The sequence below is a fragment of the Poecilia latipinna genome, unplaced genomic scaffold (assembly GCF_001443285.1).
Source record: "Poecilia latipinna isolate Pla-1442-1.1 unplaced genomic scaffold, P_latipinna-1.0 Scaffold686, whole genome shotgun sequence".
NCBI lineage: Eukaryota > Metazoa > Chordata > Actinopteri > Cyprinodontiformes > Poeciliidae > Poecilia > Poecilia latipinna.
This window is the reverse complement of record NW_015113302.1, coordinates 284,667-305,971: the sequence shown is the minus strand read 5'-3', so window position 1 is coordinate 305,971 and position 21,305 is coordinate 284,667. Positions and strand designations below refer to the sequence as shown.

The 21,305-nt window shown below is 38.5% G+C and overlaps 1 protein-coding gene across 1 annotated transcript in view; it reads left to right on the top strand.

The window, feature by feature from the left end:
• dnah12 (dynein, axonemal, heavy chain 12) overlaps positions 1 to 21,249 on the top strand; it is a 31,670-nt gene extending 10,421 nt beyond the window's left edge. The window contains exons 19-73 of the mRNA XM_015044686.1: positions 63 to 257; positions 337 to 458; positions 552 to 687; positions 777 to 923; positions 1,354 to 1,473; positions 1,654 to 1,810; positions 1,892 to 2,064; positions 2,171 to 2,323; positions 2,406 to 2,645; positions 2,761 to 3,006; positions 3,125 to 3,244; positions 3,336 to 3,445; positions 3,521 to 3,704; positions 4,276 to 4,416; positions 4,502 to 4,585; positions 4,721 to 4,909; positions 5,014 to 5,133; positions 5,259 to 5,447; positions 5,522 to 5,673; positions 6,188 to 6,326; positions 6,480 to 6,646; positions 6,749 to 7,004; positions 7,449 to 7,745; positions 7,929 to 8,107; positions 8,297 to 8,489; positions 8,755 to 8,916; positions 8,994 to 9,188; positions 9,434 to 9,567; positions 9,663 to 9,825; positions 9,933 to 10,013; positions 10,534 to 10,710; positions 10,811 to 10,942; positions 11,027 to 11,116; positions 11,214 to 11,354; positions 11,448 to 11,689; positions 11,770 to 11,917; positions 12,011 to 12,156; positions 12,283 to 12,497; positions 12,583 to 12,775; positions 13,646 to 13,838; positions 13,931 to 14,103; positions 14,545 to 14,685; positions 14,814 to 14,972; positions 15,086 to 15,381; positions 15,462 to 15,715; positions 16,864 to 17,004; positions 17,085 to 17,222; positions 17,305 to 17,538; positions 17,625 to 17,813; positions 18,693 to 18,796; positions 18,881 to 19,085; positions 19,183 to 19,320; positions 19,408 to 19,499; positions 20,298 to 20,365; positions 20,960 to 21,249. Coding sequence (XP_014900172.1) covers positions 63 to 257; positions 337 to 458; positions 552 to 687; positions 777 to 923; positions 1,354 to 1,473; positions 1,654 to 1,810; positions 1,892 to 2,064; positions 2,171 to 2,323; positions 2,406 to 2,645; positions 2,761 to 3,006; positions 3,125 to 3,244; positions 3,336 to 3,445; positions 3,521 to 3,704; positions 4,276 to 4,416; positions 4,502 to 4,585; positions 4,721 to 4,909; positions 5,014 to 5,133; positions 5,259 to 5,447; positions 5,522 to 5,673; positions 6,188 to 6,326; positions 6,480 to 6,646; positions 6,749 to 7,004; positions 7,449 to 7,745; positions 7,929 to 8,107; positions 8,297 to 8,489; positions 8,755 to 8,916; positions 8,994 to 9,188; positions 9,434 to 9,567; positions 9,663 to 9,825; positions 9,933 to 10,013; positions 10,534 to 10,710; positions 10,811 to 10,942; positions 11,027 to 11,116; positions 11,214 to 11,354; positions 11,448 to 11,689; positions 11,770 to 11,917; positions 12,011 to 12,156; positions 12,283 to 12,497; positions 12,583 to 12,775; positions 13,646 to 13,838; positions 13,931 to 14,103; positions 14,545 to 14,685; positions 14,814 to 14,972; positions 15,086 to 15,381; positions 15,462 to 15,715; positions 16,864 to 17,004; positions 17,085 to 17,222; positions 17,305 to 17,538; positions 17,625 to 17,813; positions 18,693 to 18,796; positions 18,881 to 19,085; positions 19,183 to 19,320; positions 19,408 to 19,499; positions 20,298 to 20,365; positions 20,960 to 21,153 — 9,147 coding nt within the window. The 3' untranslated portion in view covers positions 21,154 to 21,249. The remainder of the gene's footprint in view (positions 1 to 62; positions 258 to 336; positions 459 to 551; positions 688 to 776; positions 924 to 1,353; positions 1,474 to 1,653; positions 1,811 to 1,891; positions 2,065 to 2,170; positions 2,324 to 2,405; positions 2,646 to 2,760; positions 3,007 to 3,124; positions 3,245 to 3,335; positions 3,446 to 3,520; positions 3,705 to 4,275; positions 4,417 to 4,501; positions 4,586 to 4,720; positions 4,910 to 5,013; positions 5,134 to 5,258; positions 5,448 to 5,521; positions 5,674 to 6,187; positions 6,327 to 6,479; positions 6,647 to 6,748; positions 7,005 to 7,448; positions 7,746 to 7,928; positions 8,108 to 8,296; positions 8,490 to 8,754; positions 8,917 to 8,993; positions 9,189 to 9,433; positions 9,568 to 9,662; positions 9,826 to 9,932; positions 10,014 to 10,533; positions 10,711 to 10,810; positions 10,943 to 11,026; positions 11,117 to 11,213; positions 11,355 to 11,447; positions 11,690 to 11,769; positions 11,918 to 12,010; positions 12,157 to 12,282; positions 12,498 to 12,582; positions 12,776 to 13,645; positions 13,839 to 13,930; positions 14,104 to 14,544; positions 14,686 to 14,813; positions 14,973 to 15,085; positions 15,382 to 15,461; positions 15,716 to 16,863; positions 17,005 to 17,084; positions 17,223 to 17,304; positions 17,539 to 17,624; positions 17,814 to 18,692; positions 18,797 to 18,880; positions 19,086 to 19,182; positions 19,321 to 19,407; positions 19,500 to 20,297; positions 20,366 to 20,959) is intronic.
• The last annotated feature ends 56 nt before the right edge of the window (positions 21,250 to 21,305 follow it).

The window sequence follows — 21,305 nt, the reverse complement described above, 5'->3', positions numbered from 1 at the left end:
TATATATATTATTCATAGTTCTGTACTATAAAAACATAAAAGAGTTTTGTTTCTGTTTTTAGCAATGGGAGGAGCGCCTGGTTAACATTCAGACAATCATAGACGAGTGGCTGAAGGTGCAGGCCCAGTGGCTTTACCTGGAGCCCATCTTTTCATCTCAGGACATCATGCAGCAGATACCAGAAGAAGGAAGGCTTTTTCAAGCTGTAGACAGAAACTGGAAAGAGATCATGAGGCATTGTGTCAAAGACCCCAAGGTAAAAAAATAAAATAAAGCAAAACTGTGTTCATTTTTGAGAACAGATCTTTTAGCGACACCACATTACTTCATCTTAGATTCTGCCAGCAACCGCGCTTCCGGGTTTGTTAGAGAAGCTGCTAAATTCTAACGACCTTCTCGATAACATTATGAGAGGCTTGAATGCTTATTTGGAGAAGAAACGGCTCTTTTTTCCACGGTAAACAAACAAAAAACTTTCCGCAGTTTTCGACCAATTGGTTTTATTATATGTGGCAATATTCTAATTTTTTTCTGGTGATCTATTTTGCAGGTTCTTCTTTCTGTCAAATGATGAGATGCTTGAGATTCTCTCTGAAACCAAAGATCCACTCCTAGTTCAGCCTCATCTGAAAAAGTGTTTTGAGGGTATTTCCAAACTGGACTTCTTACCCAATCTGGATATTCAGGCAAGACACTCACATACATAATTCAAAATGCGTTATGTATACATTGTGAACGATTAGGTTTTAATCAGCTTTGTACTGTTTTTGCTCAGGCCATGTTCAGCAGCGAAGGCGAACGTGTTGATCTAATCCAGCGTATCTCTACATCCGAAGCCAAAGGAGCTGTAGAGAAGTGGCTGATTCAGGTGGAGGATGTGATGCTTCGCAGTGTCAGAGATGTGATAGCCCGCTCAAGATTGGTAAGATCACTCTTATACATAATGTTTGTGTCAGAAGTTTACCTACACTCATAATTACCATGAGAGTTTTACATCAATGTATGAATTTTGGGCTTGGAATTTTGCATTTGAAGTGTTTGAATTGAATGCAGATCTTTTCTGGTTCATAGAGTAAAAAATATTCTCATAGTTCTCGATAGAAAACTACTATAACCCAGGTTCAATATTATAGAAGAGGAACACTGAATGCAAAACTATACTTGGTCAAATATGTATAGCGTCACTGACATTTAAAGAAATGTCCATTAGATGTAGAGAATTTTATCTAGGGCACCGATAAATACCTAAAATGTAAATGACATTAATGTTGATGATGAGTGTGGGTAAATATCTGTTTACATATCACAAATTTTCTGGTCCATAAAATGTTTTCATGTTTTTAAATGGGCAGGCCTATCCTGAGACTCCACGGGACCAGTGGGTCACAGAGTGGCCTGGACAGGTAGTCATTTGCACCTCTCAGATTTTTTGGACTATGGAGGTTCATGAGGCCATCAGAAAAGGGGAGAAAGTGAGTCTTTCTGTGTTTTATTCTGCTTGATTTGAGACCTTTTCATACTTTTTTTTGGAGATTTTCTAAATTGGACTAAGAAGATTAATTATGTGGCTGTGTAAACAGTAATGTTATTAACTCTATGGTGAACACAGTATTTCTTCAAATAATCATAACAGTATGCTGTTATCTCTGTAGGGCATAAAAGACTATTATGAAAAACTGAAGGATCAGCTGAATGACATCATAAAGCTGGTGAGAGGAAAACTTTCCAAGCAAACCCGGATTACTTTGGGAGCGCTCGTCACAATTGACGTCCATGCCCGGGACGTTGTCGTGGACCTTATAGAGAAAGGTAACACCATCCCTAAAATCGTTTAAATATTTAAGGAGCTCTCTTGAACAGATCCAAGAACTTTAGTGTTGTTGTTTTTAGGTGTGTCACACGAAACTGACTTTCAGTGGCTAGCTCAGCTTCGTTACTACTGGACCAATGAAAACGTTCGCGTTCACATTATCAACTGTGATGTTTGCTATGCCTATGAGTACCTGGGGAACTCACCACGTCTGGTCATCACTCCTCTGACTGACAGATGCTACAGAACTCTGGTAGTTAAAAAAACAACAACATTGGTTTAAGTTATCTTAATTATGAATAATGCATCTTGTCTTGCTGATAAATGCTGAAATCTGATTCCATCCCCTTCTGTTATAGATTGGAGCTTTCTATCTTAATTTGGGTGGGGCACCTGAGGGTCCAGCCGGGACAGGAAAAACTGAAACCACCAAGGATTTAGCCAAAGCTCTTGCTGTGCAGTGTGTGGTGTTTAACTGTTCAGATGGACTGGATTATATCGCAATGGGAAAAGTACTATTCTCTTGAAATTCAATGTGAATTATCGTGTGTGCTAACAATGTTATTTTAATATATATTTTAATCCATTGCATAGTTTTTTAAAGGTCTAGCCTCGTCTGGAGCTTGGGCGTGCTTTGATGAATTCAACCGTATTGAGCTGGAGGTGCTGTCTGTAGTGGCTCAGCAGGTTCTGTGCATCCAGAGGGCCATAGAAATGAAGCTGGAGTACTTTGATTTTGAAGGAACTACGCTCAAGCTCAATCCCAACTGCTTTGTTTCCATAACAATGAACCCCGGTTACGCGGGACGCTCAGAGCTTCCGGACAATCTCAAGGTGTTTTGTCAGAAATAATGCACGATATGTTTTATTTTTATTATTTAACGTACCTAATTAATGTAATTTTACCTAAGAGTGTTTCAGTGTTTCTGTACATTTTGCTTTTCTGTAGGTGTTGTTTCGAACTGTGGCCATGATGGTCCCAAACTACGCTCTGATCGCAGAGATCTCTCTGTATTCATACGGCTTCCTCAATGCCAAACCACTGTCAGTAAAGATTGTAATGACCTACAGGCTTTGTTCAGAGCAGCTCTCCTCCCAGTTTCACTACGATTACGGCATGAGGGCCGTCAAAGCAGTGCTAGTGGCTGCAGGAAACCTCAAGCTTAAGTATCCCAATGAGAACGAAGACATTCTGGTAATTGTGCAGAAGTTTCGTAATTTGTTTGATAGACTTCAGTTTATGTCTTTAATTGCAACTTCAGTCATCAGATCATCTTAAGTTATTCATGAATTTCTTATGTTGTAACATTCAGCTCCTGAGATCCATAAAGGATGTTAATGAACCCAAGTTTCTGTCCCATGATATTCCTTTGTTCAACGGGATCACCAGCGACCTTTTCCCGGGCATCACTCTTCCTGAGGCCGACTATAAGGTCTGATGTTTTAACACTATTACTCAAACTACTGTCTTGAGATTCTAAATGTTATCTTTGTTTTTATCTGTTTTCCTTTATTTCTTGCCAGCTGTTCTTAGAGTCTGCTACAGAGTGCTGTGAAAAGCATAATGTGCAGCCAACTGAAGTCTTCTTGCAAAAGATTATACAGACATATGAGATGATGATAGTTAGACATGGGTAGGTCATGCTTAGGTTTTCATATGGCTGTATTTACCATAAAAGACAATTATACACAAAAAAGTCATTTTGCAGGTTTATGCTGGTGGGAGAGCCCTTTGCTGGGAAAACAAAGGTGTTGCATGTTTTAGCTGACACTCTGACTATGATGAATGAGAAAGGACACGAAGGAGAAGAGAAGGTCATCTTCAGGACATTAAATCCAAAGTCCATTACTATGGGACAGCTCTTTGGACAGTTTGACCTGGTTTCCCATGAGGTAAATATGTTCCTTTTTTAATCTGCATGACATTATGAAAGCATTATGTGTTCATTTGTATACAATGCTTTGCAAATGCAATCATACAGCTTGATCTTTTTCACATTTTGTCACATTATAACCACAAAGGAAGGAGGTGCACTAGTCAGATGAGACCAGGGTTTAAACATTTCAACCAATTTTAAAGACTATATGTGTGAAGGAACATACCATTGTTGTTCCTCAGCATGGACAGGGATACTTTGAAGATGGATGACCCTACATACGGGGTCAACATGGAAATGATAAACTGTTTGCACAGTGATAAAAAAAGGCTTCAGCCTGGGCCACAGGTTCACCATAAAGCTGGGGAACCACCCACAACATGTATCAAACTGACATTTATCTAATTGATATCTAATTACAAGCTATTGATGTAAGACCGCTAAATGCAAAATGCCATGCCACACCTCATCACATAAGACAAAAAACCCCCCACATATAAATACTTTTATTAGTCACTACAACTAGAATAATGTGTTGCCCATTCTTTGATGTTTCTTTTCACTTACTGGGTTTCTCTTTCTATCAGTGGACAGATGGTATTGTGGCCAACACTTTTCGTGACTTTGCCTTGGGAGACACACCAGAGCGCAAGTGGGTGGTGTTTGACGGTCCCATAGACACGCTGTGGATTGAAAGTATGAACACTGTGCTGGATGACAACAAAAAGGTGCATAGTTAAAGTAAAACTGATATGCATGCTTATGTTTTCAATATATTAACGTGATTTTTTAAAATATAATTCTCATCTGCAGTTGTGCTTGATGAGTGGTGAGATAATTCAGATGTCCAATCAGATGAGTCTTATTTTTGAAGCGATGGATCTGTCACAAGCTTCAGTAAGTTAAAAGTGTGCAATTTATATCGTGGCATGCAGCTTCTTGGTGCAGTCAATATGCATTTTCACACGTTTAAAGTTGTCTAATTAAGTATTTTTTTAGCATATTTTTAAATAAGTTATGTTGCAACTGCAGCCTGCCACAGTCAGCCGATGTGGTATGGTCTACATGGAACCCTCTCAGCTAGGCTGGAAGCCTTTGGTGATCTCCTGGATGAACACTCTTCCTGATCCTCTGAAGTCTAAGGACCATCATGCACTGCTGATGGCTCTCTTCCTCTGGCTCTTTCCACCTTCCATCGTTAAGTTACGAAAGCAGTGCAAGGTAAACTGGGCCCTGTGCCACAAATTCATAGATGCAAAAGCTTCTCTTACAGCAAAATGTTTCTCTTGATTGTGTAAAAAAATGTCATGTGGGACTGTTCGCAGGAGGTTGTTTCCACTAGCAACAGTAACACTGCGGTGGCCCTGTGTCGACTGTTTGAGATGTTGCTTGTTGAACCAGTGACGGCACATCCAGAGGACAGGAGCATTCGCATCTGGATCATGGTACTATCACTCTATTATGTCGATTTTTTTTTTTTTCAACTTACAACTTTACAAAAACGAGGCACCTCAGTTAAGTGAAAGTTTTGCTGTTCCCTTCCTCTGTTTCTTTTATTTTTTGCTTTCAGGCAGCTTTTGCATTCTCCCTGGTGTGGTCTGTGGGGGGTGCTTGTGATGCAGACAGCAGAGAGAAGTTCAGTCATTTCTTAAGGGCCACACTTTCTGGAGAAACACAGGAATGTCCAATCCCCGAAACAGTTGGGAAATGGGAGTGTCACATGGAGGAAAAAGGCCTGGTGTATGACTACTTTTATGAGGTAATCTGCTCTTATAGTCTGAAGGTTTTTTATTAGTGTTGAATTAATGAATAGTATTGTAAACTTCTTCTCAGTTTAAAGGAAGAGGAAAATGGTTTCACTGGAACGAAACAATTAAGAGCATCAACCTGGGAGATAAAAACACGAAGGTGCAGGACATCATTGTTCCCACCATAGACACCATTCGCTACACTTATCTAATGGACCTCTGCATCAACCATGGAGTGTCAGTATTCTTAGATATTACAGTCAACTCAGATTTCAAAACTGCATGTATGCCACAGATATGAAGTTCATCTACAGTACCTGTCAGAAGTTTACGTAAACCCGTCATGGCCACGGATGTCTAATGATGATTAAATGAACACCTTTAACGAAGCTTAAAAAGCAAGACTTAGGTGGACTAGTTTGAATTTACTATTAATTTCTCTAATCCATACAATGTCTCAATGTTACTTAAAACTTCACTAATATTGTACAACGTTGGACCATGGTTTAATGAGAGACAGATCAAATTATATTTTTACTTTTGTGCCCAATTCTTGTCTTCGTTACTCGATGCAGTTGTATTTCTTAATGTTAATATGGGTCAAATGCATTGTTAATGTTGAACATTTATCTGCAACTCTTGTGAATGATGAGTTTAGGCAAACTGCTGACTGGCACTGTGTGCTGTTTTAAGTTGCGGTATGCTCATTTTTCATGGTGTGCTTTTATCATTTAACAAATAATCTCACCAGTCCTCCCCTGTTTGTTGGGCCTACTGGCACTGGGAAGTCTGTTTATGTGAAGGAGAAACTGATGAACAATCTGGACAAAGACAGTTTTCTGCCCTTTTTCATCAACTTTTCAGCCCGGACAAGTGCCAATCAAACCCAGGTTAGTTCTGGTAATGTGAGAGTTGTTGATACCCATTGTTTAATTAGTTGTTAAAATAGTTGATTGATTAATTGGATACAATGGTATTCTTACAGTAACATCTAGCTGTTCTCAGCATTCTAAATTTTATTGTGTATTTGCTGTATCTCTTAGAATATAATCATGTCCAGGTTGGATAAGAGAAGGAAAGGAGTGTTTGGCCCTCCACTGGGAAAAAAGTGTGTCATCTTTGTAGATGACATGAACATGCCTGCCCTGGAGCAGTTTGGTGCTCAACCTCCTGTGGAGCTTCTACGACAGTACATGGACCATAGAAACTGGTATCAGCCTACTCTTAGAAGCCACTGTAAACAGCCAACAAACAAAAATGCACAAAATAATTGTTTTCAAAACATTAGATGTCACTTTTTATGCTCTGGCAGGTACGACTTAAAGGATACAACAAAGATCACCTTAATTGACATCCAGTTCCTGTGTGCAATGGGTCCCCCTGGTGGTGGAAGAAATGCAGTAACGCCTCGCTTTCTTCGGCATTTCAACATCATTAGCATTAATCCCTTCAGTGACGACACCATGGTTCGCATTTTCTCCAACATTGTGGCTTTCTACCTCAAAAACAATGGATTCGCCCCTGAATGTTTTACCACTGGCAACCAAATAGTGGCAGCAACAATGGAAGTGAGTTATCTTTAACACATATAACTTTCACTTAAGACTAGTGCCTTGTAAAAACACTCTTAAACCTTTTTTTTAGGTTTGGTTTCATTACAACACTAACTTCAGCGTATTTTTTGAGGTTTTATATGACAAACACAAAGTAGCACATGGATGTAAGGCAAAAAGATAATGATGCAAACAGTTTTTCAATTTACCCCACAAATTTTCAACATTGAGAAAAAGAGGCGATACAAAGGATAAACTCATTTGGGCTGAAAACAAATGCTGTTGCACTATTATATGCCACGTTCTTTTGATTTGTCACAGCTCAATGAAATAAACCAAAGTTTGTAATTGTTACTTTACAAATGGTGGTAATGTATAGGGGGATTAAATTTTATGTTTATATTTGTCTCTGATTTTTTTCTTGGTCTTTTTTATGCTCTTCTCTTTTACATTTTAAAGGTGTATAAACAAGCCATGGAAAACCTTCTTCCGACACCAGCCAAGTCTCACTACACTTTCAACCTACGAGATTTCTCCCGGGTCATTCAAGGCTGCCTGTTGCTGAAGAAGGAGTCTCTGGAAAGCAGACATACCATGATACGCCTGTTCGTCCATGAAGTCTTGCGTGTCTATTACGATCGTCTAGTGGATGACAAAGACAGAGCATGGCTCTACCAACTGATGAACAAAATCGTCAAAGATCACTTCAAAGAGTCCTTTGAACAGGTCTTTGATCACCTGAAACAAGGCAGCAAAGTAAGCCAAACTTCAGTTTTCTTTTGTCTATTTTATAGATTTCAGTTTGTTAGACATTCAGCGTATGAAACAGAAGAGGTGTTCCGGCTTTTTTCTTACAATTTAAAATGTGAAAGCATAGTAATCAGTGACAGATTACGCTGTATTTAGAAAACTCTAAATTTGTGTTGTTTGTCTTCACAGCTGGTAGAGGAAGACATGAGGAATCTTCTTTTTGGCGATTACATGTACCCTGAGCTGGAGGATGACGAGCGCTTATATGCTGAGGTGCCATCAACAGAAGAGTTTGCTGTGGTGGCAGAAGCGTGTCTCGAAGAATACAACCAGATGCACAAGAATCGGATGAACCTCGTCATCTTCCGGTACATCGCTTTTTTTCCTCCCAGCGTTTTAAAATGTGATGTAGTTTTATATGAATAGTTTATTTTGGATGAGAATACATCCAACACCAGCAGACTATACCTCTATGCTGTAAATTCAGAAATTAAGCTTTTTGTATGTTAGTAAAGTAACATGATTGATTACCTGATAAAAGACTTCACCTTATGTAGCTATGTACTGGAGCACTTGTCCCGTGTAAGCCGCGTGCTAAAGCAGCCTGGAGGCAATGCTCTGCTTGCTGGAGTCGGAGGCAGCGGCCGCCAGTCCATTACCCGCTTGGCCACATCAATGGCACACATGACCTTGTTCCAGCCTGAGATCTCTAAAAGTTACGGCATGACAGAGTGGAGAGACGACCTCAAGGTTTGACTATTAGTTTTGAAGACACTTCCACCTCACACTATATATTCTGTGCCTTGTTAAACCATATATTATACTTGGATACCTTTTTCATTTTGACATTGTACAGCTACAAGTTTCAATGTACCGGGATCTTATGTGACATATAACTAAAATATGAATAATCCAAAAGACAAATACAAGGAGCTGTATGTGTCACTTAGACGGTTGTTTTAACATTTGCTTTTTTTGTATGACATATTTAAACATACTATGCCGAAAATTGTAGATGCTGCTGAAAAATGCTGGAGTTAAAGGACAGAAGACGGTGTTCTTGCTGACTGATGCCCAGATCAAGGATGAGGGTTTTCTGGAAGATGTGGACAGTGTCCTGAACACAGGAGAAGTTCCCAATCTGTTTGCTGTAGATGAGAAACAAGAAATCATGGAGGTAAAAAAAGGTATTGATGCTAAAATAATGGAGTTTTTTTAGGGTATGTTTAAAACGCTTTTCTCCTGATCTTGCAGGCGATACGTCCGGTTGCCCAGGCTGGCAACAAAAATCTGGAGCTGAGCCCCTTGACTCTATTTGCCTTTTTCATTTCATGCTGCAGAGAGAACCTGCATGTGGTTGTTGCCTTTAGTCCTATTGGAATCGCCTTTCGAAATCGTCTGCGGCAATTTCCATCTCTAATAAACTGCTGCACCATTGACTGGTATCAGGTATTGTGGAATTATCATGAGGCAGTTTTTCATATTATACATACAATATGTTGAATCTCACTTTGCTGTAAAAATAAATATGTGTATGACATGAAAAAAGGCAAGTAAAAATTGGATAAGAGGTTAACAAAAAGGGACAGAAGAACTTTATCTTTACAATTTGTTCATGTCTGTTCATGTCCGGGATCTTGTATGTCATATAAGATCCCGGTACATGTTTCATGTTCTTTGTTGCACCCTTACAGCCATGGCCAGAAGAAGCTCTTGAGCGAGTAGCCAATTGCTTCCTGGGTTCTCTGGAGATGACAGACAATGAGAGGATTGAGGTCGTCCCCATCTGCAAAACCTTTCACACCACTGCCAAACAACTCTCACAGCAGTAATGCGCAGTTAAATGAAACATAGTATTTATCAGTGAACTCAATTAAGATGTAAAATGTAGTCACGCTTTTTTTTTTTTTTTTTTCATTTTAGATTCCTAGTTGAATTAGGGCGCACTAATTATGTGACTCCCACGTCCTACCTGGAGCTGATCGCAACTTTCTATCAGCTCCTGACTCAGCGGAAAGACACTGTCATGAAGGCAAAACAGAGGTATACAAATGGCCTGGATAAACTGGCCTTTGCTGAATCTCAGGTATGTGCAGAAATACCTTTCATCAGGTTTGTTTTGCTCTCTCATTTCTGACATTTTTTGAAATGTCTATAATGTCTGAAGGTGACAGGTTAGCTTTCTTTGTGCAGGTTGCTGAAATGAAAAAGGAGTTAGTGGAGCTACAACCCAAGCTTGAAGTCGCAAAGATAGAGAACAACAAAATGATGAAGGTAACCACCAGCCATACCTTTATTACATCTCAGCATCAACATTGTAGTTTAGAGTATTGTACATTCATGAGAAAAACAATGACAACCTATTAAATATTCAGGTCTTTGAAGAAGAATTTGTTGTCCATTTTTAAGTGATTTAATTACCAATAAACACCAAAGAATTAACCTTGTTTTACTAATCAAAGAAAACCTAAAAAAAAAATTGCAGGTGTGAGGGAGAGAGAAGGAGGCACACTAGGGAGCAGGAAATAAATCTAACACTAAAGAATAACGTAGACTGAAGAAATGCAATTAAAATAAAGTGACAAGAATAAGTAGAAATAAGAAAACTAAAGGAAAACGGGAACAAGACAGATCCAACCAAAATAAGAACCCAAAATAATTAAACTAGAATCAAATCAAACTACAAAACAACTTAAGAACACAAGATCCTGACACTTGCCTTGAAATGTGGTTTGAAAACTTGGAAAGATTCTGTGTGTGAATGTAAATATGAACCTTACATGGGATTTAACAGGTGATAGAAGAAGAATCGGTTGAAGTAGAAGCCATAAGTAAAGTTGTGCGAGTTGATGAAGAGGCAGCAACTATAAAAGCTAACGAGGCTCAGGCTCTGAAAAATGAGTGTGAAAGTGAACTGGCTGAAGCCGTCCCTGCTCTGGAAGCTGCTGTCGCTGCCCTGGACACATTAAAGGTCGGTGCTCTTCACTTGCACTTATTTTAAAACTAACTTTCACATTTAAATCTTTGCGATTCAGAGAGCAGAACACTTGAAGCTGTCTGTCTTACTCCAGCCCGCTGATGTCACTATTGTGAAGTCAATGAAAAATCCCCCATCGGGAGTGAAGCTGGTGATGTCAGCTGTATGCGTGATGAAGGACATAAAACCAGATAGGATAGCTGATCCAGCTGGGACTGGAAAAAAGGTGACACAAAGTATTAAGAAGGACTTTCAAAATGTCCTGATTATCAATTACGTATTGTACAATCTTATGGTTTTTGTGACCTAGGTTCTTGATTTCTGGGGTCCAAGCAAGAAACTACTTGGTGACATGAACTTTTTACGAGATCTCAAAGAGTATGATAAGGATAACATTCCAGTAAGTGTCATAAAATTACAGCAATTACATATTTTCAAAAATAATGTCTCAAAAATGAATGTTCTCTTTAACTAACCTACTGACTGCTGGATTACAGGTTGCTGTGATGCAAAAAATTCGAAGCGAGTACATGACGAATCCCGACTTTGACCCCAGCAAAGTGGCTAAAGCCTCGTCTGCTGCAGAAGGCCTCTGCAAGTGGATCAAAGCAATAGAGGTTTATGACAGAGTGGCAAAGGTGCAGAGATTTTGATCCTTCATTACCTTTTCTAAATGCTTGCGTGCAAGTTTCTATCTTTTATATAAGTCTTAATTCTTTCTTTGATTTTAGGTTGTTGCTCCAAAGAAGCAGAGTCTTGCAGAGGCTCAGGAGTCCCTGGCTGTCACCGTCGCTCTTCTAGACCAGAAGAGATCTGAGTTGAAGGAGGTCGAGGACCGCCTGGCATCACTTCAAAAGACCTTCGAAGAAAAAACAGAGGAGAAAGCTCAGCTCGAATACCAGGTGGATTTGTGTGCCAAGAAGCTGGAACGGGCTGAAAAACTCATTGGAGGTCTTGGTGGAGAGAAGACCAGGTCACTGTGATGTTGCAAGTTTGCTCCAGTTGTCATGAATGCACGCAGTTGATTTATTTTGTGATGTGTTGATCCCTTAGATGGTCAAAAGCTGCAGATGACCTGCAGAACACGTATGACAACCTCACTGGAGATGTTCTTATTTCCGCTGGTGTCATTGCCTACTTGGGGGCTTTTACTTCTGGATTTAGACAGAACTGCACCAAGACATGGACCTCTCTTTGTCAAGTAATTGCCCCTTGTTCCTTTATTATTGCATTTTCATAATTCCTATATTTTAGTTGCTTATTTTTTCTTTTTTTTCTAATTACATGTGTCCAGTCTAAGAATATTCCATCATCAGATGACTTTTCTCTCAGTAAAACTCTGGGAGATCCCATAAAAATCAGAGCTTGGAACATTGCAGGCCTTCCCAGTGACTCTTTCTCTATTGATAATGGTGTCATTGTCAGTAATTCACGCAGATGGTATGTCTTTGTTTCTCTGATCTACTGCTGAAAGTTTTTTTTTTTCAATTTTACTTAAAAGTAGATTGAAAAGAAATATTGCTTCTGATTAAATGTAAACATAGTGTTCATCTGATTTTCTTGTAGGCCTTTAATGATTGACCCGCAGGGTCAAGCCAACAGGTGGGTGAAGAATTCAGAGAAGGACAATAACTTGAGTGTAATCAAGTTAACAGACGCGGACTACATAAGAACCTTAGAAAACTGCATTCAGTTTGGGACGCCCTTACTGCTGGAAAATGTAGGAGAAGAGCTAGACCCTTCTCTGGAACCACTGCTGCTCAAACAAATCTTCAAACAAGGTGGCGTGAGTCTTAATGACAACCATATGTGATTTAAAATTACAAAATACATTTCTCAGTTTACAAACGTCTTGATTTTACATAGGTGGCGTAAATTGCATCAGGCTTGGTGAGACTGTGATCGAGTATTCAGAGGATTTCCGTTTCTACATCACCACAAAGCTGAGGAACCCACACTACCTGCCTGAACTGTCTACCAAAGTGTCTCTACTCAACTTCATGATCACACCAGAGGGACTGGAGGACCAGTTGCTGGGGATTGTAGTTGCTAAGGAGAGGTAGCGTTAAATGCTTACTATTTTTACACCACTGGACTATGTCAAAAGGAAAATGCAGGATGTTTGAGGTTTTCTAAATCGTACTCTAAATCCAGATAAGTTGGTACCAGAAGCTGGAGCTAACAGCTAATCCAAGAGAACCAGAGACCAAAGCAGACTTTTATCATCTTAAAATTGTCTAATTGGTTTATGAAAACACCCTTTTATGACTTTTTAACCCATCATTGTTTACATTGTGTGATTCTTCACACAGAAGGTGATTCTTATTATTTTCTCAGAAAATTGAGGAAGGAGTCTGGTTGCCACCAGTGATGTTCTGTGTGAAACACATACAGAGAACAAAAAATGTGATGTATTTATTTTTAGTCAAAGTAACTACCTGATAAAAAGAGAAAGGCAGTGAAAATATCAATAAAATATCCACATCTTAAACTGCTAGTATAGTTTGGATTTTGACTTCGCTTTGCTTCTATTAGCAGTCATAATCTCACCAGATTTATTTTTTGTTTTGTGGTAGGTATATATTTCACAAAGGAAGATCATTTGTGAAGTTCCGCCTCCAACCTAAATAATAATTAGCTTCTGTGTAATAGTTACGACAATGATTTGAAGAGTTACAAAATACTGTTTGTTGATTTGATCATGCTTTTGGAGCTGCAGTCATTTAAGATGGTAAAAGTCGGCTTTTGGTCTTGGTCCACCTTCCTAATTATTATGCTAAATGAAGTCTCAATTAGAGCTACATGCTTTGGGTAAGATATCACTTGCTTACACCTTATTAACAAAACCTTATTTGAAAAATCTTGAGCTATTTCTGTGCAAACAGCCATTTAGCTTGTAGCAACACAAATCTTTCTTGTGTGCTTACAGGCCAGAGCTGGAAGAGGAGAGAAACGCACTGATTCTGCAGTCAGCTGACAATAAGAGACACTTAAAGGAAATTGAAGACAAAATCCTGGAAACGCTACAGTCTTCAGAGGGGAATATCTTGGAGGATGAGAGTGCTATTCAGATTCTCGACTCTGCAAAGATCATGTCCAACGAGATTACAAAGAAACAACTGGTATAAAATATACAAAACAAATCAAATTAGGAAGGATGATTTAATGAGTCTGTAAAGTCCCTAATGTCCCCTTCGTTGTATTCATTTCCAAGATTGCAGAGAAAACTGAAATCAAGATCGCAGAGTCTAGAGAAGGTTACAGACCTATTGCCAAGCACTCATCTATCCTGTTCTTCAGTATCGCTGATTTGACCAACATAGACCCTATGTATCAGTATTCTCTAAACTGGTTTGTGAATCTCTACATCAACTCCATACAAGACAGGTGAGTTATAAACGTTACATATTAACTGTTGCTCATTGCACATGACATAATCTGAGAATACTTATTTGACAAAGAAAATAAATACACAAGCTTGGTTAACTAGAATAAGATTGTGAACTATTTTTGTTCTTCATCCAGAGTGCTTTTATTTTGTCATTATTTTAAATATTTTAATTGAAATGTTTAACTGAAATACCACACACATTGTGCCTAATCAGTTAACCACACATAAATTACATACATAAATAATCGATTTTGTACCATTTTAACACCTATAGAAACAAATAAATGTCTTTCATTAAAACTAAAGCTAGTTACTGGAATTTTAAAGACTTGGTTTCTACATTTAGAGAAAAAAAAATGCTGTGGTTAAATATTCTTTGAGAAAGACGAGGACTGTTCTCCATCTGAACTTAGCTATATTTTGTTTTTACTGATTAGCAACAAGTCCAAGATTCTGGACAGAAGACTTCATTATTTAATTGATCACTTCACCTTCAACCTGTACTGCAACATCTGCCGATCTCTCTTTGAGAAGGACAAACTCCTCTTCTCCTTTCTCCTCTGCTGCAATTTACTTCTGTAAGTAAAAAACAAAACAATGTTTTATTCACTTTTTGTTTTGTTTTTATAAGAGACGATGAAGAAAGATCAAAATTATGTATTGTATATTTGTGTCACCTTTACTCCTATTATAAATACTTTCTCAGAGCAAAGGGGGAACTTGAACATTCAGAATTCATGTTCTTGTTGACCGGAGGAGTAGGTCTGCAGAACACTGTTCCTAACCCAGATTCCAGCTGGCTGCAGGAAAAAAACTGGGATGAAATCTGCAGAGCTAACGAACTGCATGGGTTACAAGGCATAAAGTAAAAAGTAGTAATCATTCAACCAAATACATTGGTGGTTGTTGTTTCTATATATACCTATTTTTTATGGTCTTTCTTGCAAATAATGAATTTGTTTGTTGTTAATTGCACAGAGAGGCTTTCATCAATAATCCAGGTGACTTTAAGCCTATTCATGAGAGCAAGGAGCCCTTCAGTGTTCCTCTGCCTGCACCTTGGTGTGACCAACTCAGTACCCTGCAGAAAATGATTGTTATTCGATGTCTCAGACCTGACAAGATGGAGCCAGGTATGGTCAAATATGTATCTTCCAATCTGGGGAAGAAGTTTGTCCAGCCTCCTCCCTTTGACTTGGGTAAGAGCTATCTGGACTCCAACGCCACCATCCCACTTGTGTTTGTGCTTTCTCCAGGAGCTGACCCAATGGCTAGTGAGTTTGTCAGTACAAAAGATAGATTTTCAAAAAGCTTTTAAGCACATCTCATTAAAAGTAACAATGTCCTCCTGTAGGCTTGTTAAAGTTTGCCAATGACAAGAAAATGAGCGGCAACAAGTTCCAGTCTATCTCTCTGGGTCAAGGCCAGGGTCCTATTGCTTCTAAAATGATATCAGCAGCCATGGAGGAGGGATCATGGGTGTGTTTGCAGAACTGCCACTTGGCCGTTTCTTGGATGACAAGCTTAGAAAAAATCTGCGAGAACTTCAGCCCTGCGACATGCCACCAAGACTTCCGCCTCTGGCTCACAAGCTACCCATCACCTAAGGTACAGGTTCACTCAATACATGCACAACGTCTTGTGAACCCTCGAAGTTCTGCACACTTCAATGCGTTTTTGAGGATTTAGAAAGTGGTGGATTGATGTGAAGTAGAACTGAAAAGAACGCATGGTTTTCAATGTGGTGTTTATTCAGCCCATTTACTCTAAAATGACATAATAAACTCCATTGTATTTGAAGTCACCTAGTTACTACAAAAAGTCCACCTGTGTGTAATTTAATCTCATTATAAACACATTTTTTTCTGTGAAGGCCTCAGAGGTTGGTTCTAAACTTGGTTGTTGAACATTTTAATAAAATGTTGGTTTATTAAAATGTTCGATAAACCAACATGTTCAATAAACATACATTTTATATTGTATTGATGTATGTATAATCCATATATCAATATTGTTGTATGGATTAAATCGTTTTTAATCCATTGTCTAAAAACAGAGAGTATGGAACAACCGCAAACTAACCAAGGCATGGCTATCCGTCTAAGCTGACAGGCCGGGCAATGAGAGAAAAATCAGTAAAGCAACTGAGAGCTATATGGTAAATCTGGAGGACCTGTGGCAATGGTGGGAAAATCTGCTTACTCGACTGGAGTCATTATTAGTCATTATTTAAAGAAAGACACATATTATTTTGTTAACAGTTTGCCACAGACCATTAAGGGTCTGTAAAAATGTGGAAGATGGGCTCAAATACTAAGGAGCTGAATAAAGGCAGGTCCTCTTTGAAAACCTGAAAGACACTTCTAAAGACTTGACACTGAGTCAGAGGTTCACCAGCAAGACAGAAATCCTAAACATACAGCTAGAGCTGCAATAGAAAGGTTTACATCAAAGGATGTCAATGTGTTACAATGGCCCAGTCAAAGTCCAGGCCAAATCAGACAAACTCCTCCATTTCACAGTTATGCACTTGTTTGTGTTGACTTGCCACAAAAACATTTAATAAAGCTCAATAAAGTTTGTGGTTGGCATAACTTGGCAAAATCTGAAAGCAATTCGGGGGTGTGAATACTCTTGCAAGGCTTGATACATAAGTAAGTAATTTCAAACAGTTAGGGCAAACTGTTATATCTGATTACATCTTCTAGTGGAAAAAGATCAAGCCACAATTACCAAGTGTGTATATTTGAAATCAGTTTCCAGTGACTATCCTTCAGAATGGGGTGAAAATGACCAATGAGCCCCCTACTGGACTCCGTCTCAACCTCCTGCAGTCTTACTTGTCTGACCCTATTTCTGACCCAAACTTCTTCAGTAACTGCCCTGACAAGGAGTTGGTGAGTTAGTCTGGGATCTATTAATTAAAATTCATCTGTTGCACGGAGGGCCTCTTATAACTTGTGGATTCCTTCACTAGATTTGGGAAAAGCTTCTGTTTGGATTGTGCTTCTTCCATGCACTTGTTCAGGAGAGGAAAAAGTTTGGCCCACTGGGTTGGAATATTCCCTATGGCTTCAATGAGTCTGACCTCCGGATAAGCATCAGACAACTCCAGGTATTTTTACTCAGGAATGGCTGTGGAGATTTTATCGTCACAAATTCAAAACATCTTTCACTTTCACTTCCTACCTCTGCAGCTATTTATAAATGAGTATGAGGAGGTGCCATTGGAGGCCATAACATATCTGACCGGAGAGTGTAACTACGGTGGCCGTGTGACAGATGACTGGGACCGGCGGCTCTTGCTGACAATCTTGGCTGATTTCTACAACAAAGACATTATTGAGACTTTTCGCTACTCGTTCTCACCCAGTGGTGAATACTTTGCTCCACCCAAATCAAGCTATGATGATTATGTTCTCTTTATCAAGGTAGACATATTCTTCATGTGGGTAAATGTTTTTTTTTCCCCCCGTTTCCCCTAAACTGTATGAGTAACATTAACTTTGTGTTTCAGAATCTTCCATTCAGCCAAAATCCAGAGGTGTTTGGGATGCATGAAAACGTAGACATTTCCAAAGATTTGCAGCAGACAAAGCTGTTGTTTGATTCACTGCTACTCACTCAGGGTGGAGGGGAGAAGGGAGGGAGCAGCTCTGGGGGGGATAACACCCTGTTTGATATAGCCAATGACATCCTCACCCAGGTATGAACCAATTCAAACTCATCTTTCACTCATCAGTGTGTTATTAACATGTGTTATTTATTCCTTCCAACTTCTGCACATAAAAATGTCAACAACTGCAAAAATAAATGAAACCTATTAATTTATTCTTCAATGTAATTATGTATTATTAATGTAATTTAGTGGAAGGAAGGCCCCAGACTGACCTTGATGCCAATGCCATAACTTGGCGTTGGCCATTTCAAAGTTAAAAGGATCAGTTATGAAGTGTTTTGTTAGTTGTTACTAAAGCAATAAATGAACTATTTAGTTTCTCCTAACAACATTTATTGCATATCTCAAAACCATGATTAGATGAGATTTTATTGTTGATAATAGCAACCATCCTCAGTTATAACATTTTCTTTTTTCATTTCTGTATCTGAATTATGGAAACACATATTAACTAGTAGTGGACATGGTTATATATGTTTGCTCTTAAACAATAAGTCTAATCAAATGTAGTAGAAGACAACATTTTTAGCAAATACATAAGATGTTTGTTTTTTTTATTGAATGCAGTTGTGATATTTATAAATGAATTTAAAATCATTGCACAAAGTGCTGGCATTTATCTCTGCCTCGTAGATTTTTCTAGTTTTGGTTTATTTTTCTGCTAACCAGTGACTTTTGTAAATAAGAGATGAAAATTTATCTCACCGAACTGATACATATGAGGACATTCTTGTTTAGCTTAGTACAGACTTAAGTCACTTTTTAAAAATAGCTGGCAGCTTATTGAAAGTATATTCAGTTTTTTTTTATTATTAGACAATAATAATAATAATAATAATAATAATAATAATAATAATAATAATAATAATAATAATAATAATAATATACATTTGCTCTTTTTTCCAGCTTCCGAATAATTTTGACACAGAAGCAGCTCTCCTGAAGTTCCCTGTCCGCTATGAAGAGAGTATGAACACAGTCCTTGTCCAAGAGATGGAGCGCTATAACACGTACGAACAATGAACGATGGTTATTGCTCAGCTAAAATCTCCAATCAGTCTATGTAATTTAAAACTCCTGATTCGCTTTCTTAGGTTGTGCAGTACCATCCGTGTGAGTCTACAGAACCTGTTGAAAGCTATTAAGGGCTTAGTGGTGATGGATGCAGACCTGGAGGCTATTGCAGGCAGTTTGATTGTTGGCAAGGTCCCAGAGAAATGGGCAAACCGTTCTTACCCAAGCCTGAAGCCCCTGGGCAGTTACATCAATGACTTTCTTTCTAGGCTTAAGTTTTTACAGGTGAAAAATCCTACAAGAATTTTATTTATGCAAAAAGTGAACTATGAGGTTTTTTACATTTTTATTCTATTTTCACTTTTACTTTGTCTGCCTGTAGACTTGGTATGAAACCCAAAAGCCCAGTGTGTTCTGGATATCTGGCTTCTTCTTTACCCAGGCCTTCCTAACTGGGGCAATGCAAAACTACGCCAGGAAATACCACATCCCCATTGATCTTTTAGGGTTTGATTTTGAGGTATAAAACACCCCCCTGTGACTTCACATGTCAAATATTCAGTCTGTTTGCTCTAAAACAGGGACTTCTTTGGTTTTTATACTCCAGGTTCTCTCGTTCGATACTTCAGAGACGGCACCCGCCGATGGTGTCTACGTTCATGGATTGTTTGTCGATGGAGCTCGATGGGACAGAGACAGGTAGATGCAATTAGCTGGTTTCAAAGTAGGACAAGATGTGTACCAAAAAATGTCAAAACAAATATACAGTACAAATATATATGGAATGAATTTAAAACAATGTCAGTTTTGTCACCTGTGGCGTTTTTTATAGTTTTTGCCAAGACGTTGATCACAAGCACAATGTCTTCAACAACATAATTCTGACAAATGGCCCTGCTCTTCTCTGAACTCAAACTCTTCAGAAAATATCAACAGTATGTAAGGATTGGCTGCAAGGAATATTTATGCATGCAGAGTGAACATAAAAGTTGACAGAGAGAAAGCTATTTCAAGTCTTGTGTTAAAACCACCACATTATAATGGCAGCTTTCCAAAATTAGAAGAGGATCTATTTTTCAGATCATTAATGATCCAGTGAGCAGGAGACACGCATCATGTTTTTTCTCTCAGTAAAAAGTAGCTTAGCAGTTTTATAGTTGCTGAAAGTCACAGAGCCACCACGACCACTTAAATGAGCGCAAGTAGATGACCTCATTATCCATCTCAGCATGAGGCTGATGAGCAGACTGAAGGGAACCTTCTACATCTTTTCCTGTGGAGTCTCAAGTACACTTGGGGTCTTTGTATAACATGATTTACAAACCACATCACAATGAGTGGCTTAAAACCAAGGCCTTGCTTGGACTGTAGAGTGACATTTTTCACTGCATCAAACTTATAAATGTATTTTCTGGGAACTTGGAGTATTGTGGCGTGTTTAGTTTATACAGAAAAAACATCTTTCCATCATACTTTTGTTCATCTTTCTGTCATCAGTGGAGTCCTGGCTGAGCAGTACCCCAAAATACTGTTTGACTCTATGCCCATCATTTGGATACAACCCAGTAAGTCTGGCCTTGCTGTACCCATCACAAGTCCCAGCATTCTAAACTTGTGTTAAATGTAATTTATGTTTTAAATTATGTCTTTGCAAAGGTATTTATAGCCCTTGATCTTCCTCAGATTTTGTAATGTTGAAACATAAAATTTGACTGTATTTTATTGAGATTTTATGTGATAGACCAATATCAAGTAATGTGTTATGGTCATGTGGAAGGTAAATGACACATGATATAAATGATATAATTTTTGGAACAAGCTTCACACAAGCTTCATACATCTATAGAGTGGTATTTTTGACCATTATTTGCAAAACACTCACATTTTTAAAAAACCTTTAAAACACAAATTTTCAGTTGTAAAATAACTTTTCAAAACCACGTATGAGCTTTTGTTTGTCTATTACATAAGATGAACGACGGTTGTAACAAGTTAAAACATGAAAATATTCAAGGGGTATGGATACCTTGTTAAGTTATTTTTACAATTCCAATTTTGTTTTGTCATTCTATTTTTTTATTTGAATTGTTTCCTTATCTTTGTCCTTGCCTTTTTTATTTGCTTGTTCATTACTTTGTGTACTTCTCTCTCTGACACAGCTGAAAAGGGCAGCACCACTGTACCTGACCTACTGTATGTTTGCCCTCTTTATAAGACCAGTGAGAGGAAGGGGACTCTCTCTACCACAGGACACTCCACCAATTTTGTCATTTCAATGATATTGCCCACAAACAAGCCCCCGCAGCACTGGATTAAACGTGGTGTGGCCATGCTTTGCCAGCTTGACGACTGAGGGCAGATTACATTTTGCTGGAGATTTAACTACTGCATAATAGTTTTTGGTGTATGCAAATAAATATAATTCCTGCATTTGACAAATTGCCAAGTATGTATGTTATGGAGCACGAGATACTGTTTGGTAGGACTTTTTTTCCGAGTAGTTAC